General features: G+C 39.4%; 1 protein-coding gene across 1 annotated transcript; it reads left to right on the forward strand.

Annotated features, from left to right (window-relative positions):
- Window positions 1-2047: 2047 nt before the first annotated feature.
- On the forward strand, window positions 2048-2542 carry LOC145821951 (uncharacterized). The gene has a single exon (XM_082918519.1). It carries the CDS (start codon window positions 2048-2050, stop codon window positions 2540-2542), a length of 495 nt encoding a protein of 164 aa, XP_082774645.1.
- Window positions 2543-3066: the final 524 nt, after the last annotated feature.

Here is a 3066-nt window from a genome sequence, read left to right on the forward strand (position 1 = left end):
GTCCAAAGAGTGTCGGTGTCCAACACAGACACAACACGGATACATCATCTTCTTAGAAGTGTCTGTGCTTCTTAAACCTCAACTAATCCTGGACCCACACAAAGCGCCCCCTCCACATGGATCGGGAAAATCTCGGAGGGAGCATGTGGGTGTAGCCTCAAGGAGTTGATAGCACCTAGTGAGAGTTGAAACTGAGACCTAGAGAGGGCATACTCCCAGGCCCCAAGATGTACCCACTAGGTCAACCCCTGTATTAGCTATATCGGGTATGAATTAACTTTTGTATCGATGTAAATTGATATATAGAAAAAAATAGGCAATATAAATGTGGTTTTCATTCCCAGTAACATACCAGAATACATATCGACTGATATTTAACATAATTCATTTCGTAATTGCATTGACTATACAGATCATAGCATTAATGTTAAGGAAGAAATTGAAAACTTTGGGTATATATTAAGTAGTTGTGGTTGGTTACCTCAACAACCATGAGGAATATAAGGGTTCCTTTTTTATCCCTTGGAGCAATTGCAACGATAGCTGTGACTATTATTGATCCTCACAATCGTTGTTGTTATCCTTGCAAGCATAAGTTGTTGGATTCTTTTGGTTTTATCTGCCCAATCAAAAACCACGTGAAGCTTTTCTCTTCCTTGAAAGTCCTTTAGATCCAAAGAAAAGAAGTTGTAAGCAATTTCCTTGGCTACAAAAGCATAATTGCATGGATTGAAGCCCAACACATTAGTATGGTTGCTACAGCTGCTGAGAGTGAATTGGAAATTTGTCATTCCCATGGGGATGCTTGTCTGGCAGTAGCCAATGCCAGAGCAAGAGCCGTTCATCACATTGTCAATGCCGTCACATAGTGACAAGCAACCCGTGGTATACTTTTTCCCCTAGGAACCTTGGATAACAGCATATGTGTCACAGTCAACAGCTGTGAACTTGTTTCGGGTATTTGAGATGGGGAATTTAGGCACTGTGATCCAGGGATCAAATTTGTCTTTCCAAACACCCCCTTCACTGTAGCAATCAAACCCTATCCAGGTTGATATGCTCAATTCACCAGAAAGAAGTATCTTTGTTATCTCTAAGTTACTCTCAGTCCTATCTAAAAACAGCTTGTGAGGGTCGTAGTTGGTGTCATTACAAGCAACCCGAAAACCTTTGTCTATGTAGCATTCTTTGCTAGGGCCAAATGGGTATGGGATGGTTGATATGCTATCTCAGCCTATGTTTATGTCTAAGCCAGATGAATTGTTGCAGAGTAATCAAGGGCCTCAGCTGTCAAGCATACACAAGCAAAGCAGTTCACGTGTAGCATTATCCAACAATTGTGTCAAGCTTAGAGAGTTATCATCTAGTTATATTAATTAGACTATTATGTTGTTAGTAACTGCCTAACTATAGTTAAGTATAGTTTGTTAGAGTTGAGTTAGATAGTTACATGTATGTCCTATATAAACTCAATTGTAATCCTGATTTGTTAATTGATAGAAATAATTCTCAATTTCTCTTTATGGTATTAGAGCTTCTAGAGCTCTCACGAGCAGAAATTCCTCATGATGAAGGTCCTTCAATGGCTATTCTTGGTTCATCTTCAACAACAGTTCCTACTTCTTCATCATCATCTGGTTTGCCTTCAAATCTGACATTGCTCATCCCAAATCTGACTTCTTTTGTTCCTTATAAACTCGATTCTACAAATTACATCATTTGGAAGAAGCAATTCCAGAACATTCTAAATGCAACCAAGCTAATGTCGATTGATCTGAGATATGTCCATCTCCTATTGTTCTTAGTTCAAGTGGAATAGCAAAATTGAATCCTTCTTACACTCAATCGATCACCATTGATGCTCATCTGTTGAGCTGTAGCCTGTATTACTGCAACATTGTCTCCATCTGTCTTCACCTCTGTTCTTTGTTGTTCAACAAGTTGTGAAGTCTGGTCTATCCTAGCAAAGCGATTCACTTCACTGTCTAGGTCTCATATACATCAGCTGAAGAACAAACTCAATCAGATCTCCAAGAAAGGCAATACGATGGAGGACTACCAAAATCAAATTAAAACTATTTCAGATCATCTGGCTTTAGCTGCATCCCCTATAGACGATGAAGACCTAGTTTTGTTAATTTTGAATGGTCTTCCTGAAGAGTATAATGCCTTTAAAATGACCATAAGTGCTAGATCAGCCCCAATCACCATGGAAGATATGTGTTCCTTGTTATGCTCAGAGTCCAATCACATTGAATCTTCAATAAAACAAGCTAATTCGTCTACACGTCCCTCTTTTGCCTATGCTTCTACAAGAGGGAATTATAGAGGAAATCAAAGGACTTTTAGAGGCAACACGTTTGGTAGAGGCAAAGATGATAGGTTTTCTCAAGGAAATCACAGGGGAGGTCGTTCAAACAACACCACCACTAACATGCCATATCATAATTCTCACCACAATTCTCAATCTCCATATTCTGCAGCTGTTGATAGTCAAATTTGTGGGAAACCAAATCATTTAGCTCTTGAGTGTTGGTACTGAATGGATTCTATGTTTCAAGCACAAGCTTCATCTTCAACCACATCTCCATCCAGATCCAATCCCAAGGCTTATGTTGCATCCTCCTCTGTTAGTTTAGCTCCATCCTCTCAGTCTGGCTCCAACTGGTTTTTAGACTCTGCTGCTACCAGTCATATTACTAATAACCTACATAACATGGCCCTTTCTCAACCTTATCATGGAGGAGATCAAGTAACTGTGGGTGTTGGAATTGCGTTGCCTATTCATCATACTAGTAATGGGATTTTACCTACACCTATGTTTCCTTTTAAACTCACTAATATGCTCTATGTGCCTTCTATCTCATCAAACTTACTCTCAGTTCATCAACTTGTTTCTGACAACCACTGCACAATTACTTTTGATGCAAATTCCTTTGTTGTACAGGACAAGACTACCAAGAAGGTTCTCTATAAAGGCCTTCATTCTCATGGTTTCTATCATCTTCCTGCATCTACACCTGTTGCCTCTTCTTCATCATTGCCTTCTCAAGCATGCTTTTCTTG

The sequence above is a fragment of the Camellia sinensis genome, chromosome 3 (genome assembly GCF_055761805.1).
Source record: "Camellia sinensis isolate YWXY chromosome 3, ASM5576180v1, whole genome shotgun sequence".
Taxonomy (NCBI): Eukaryota; Viridiplantae; Streptophyta; class Magnoliopsida; order Ericales; family Theaceae; genus Camellia; species Camellia sinensis.

Bases quoted from the DNA above. Each gene is read 5' to 3' on its own strand.
- LOC145821951 (XM_082918519.1), top strand. From the start codon at position 2,048: ATGGAGGACTACCAAAATCAAATTAAAACTATTTCAGATCATCTGGCT.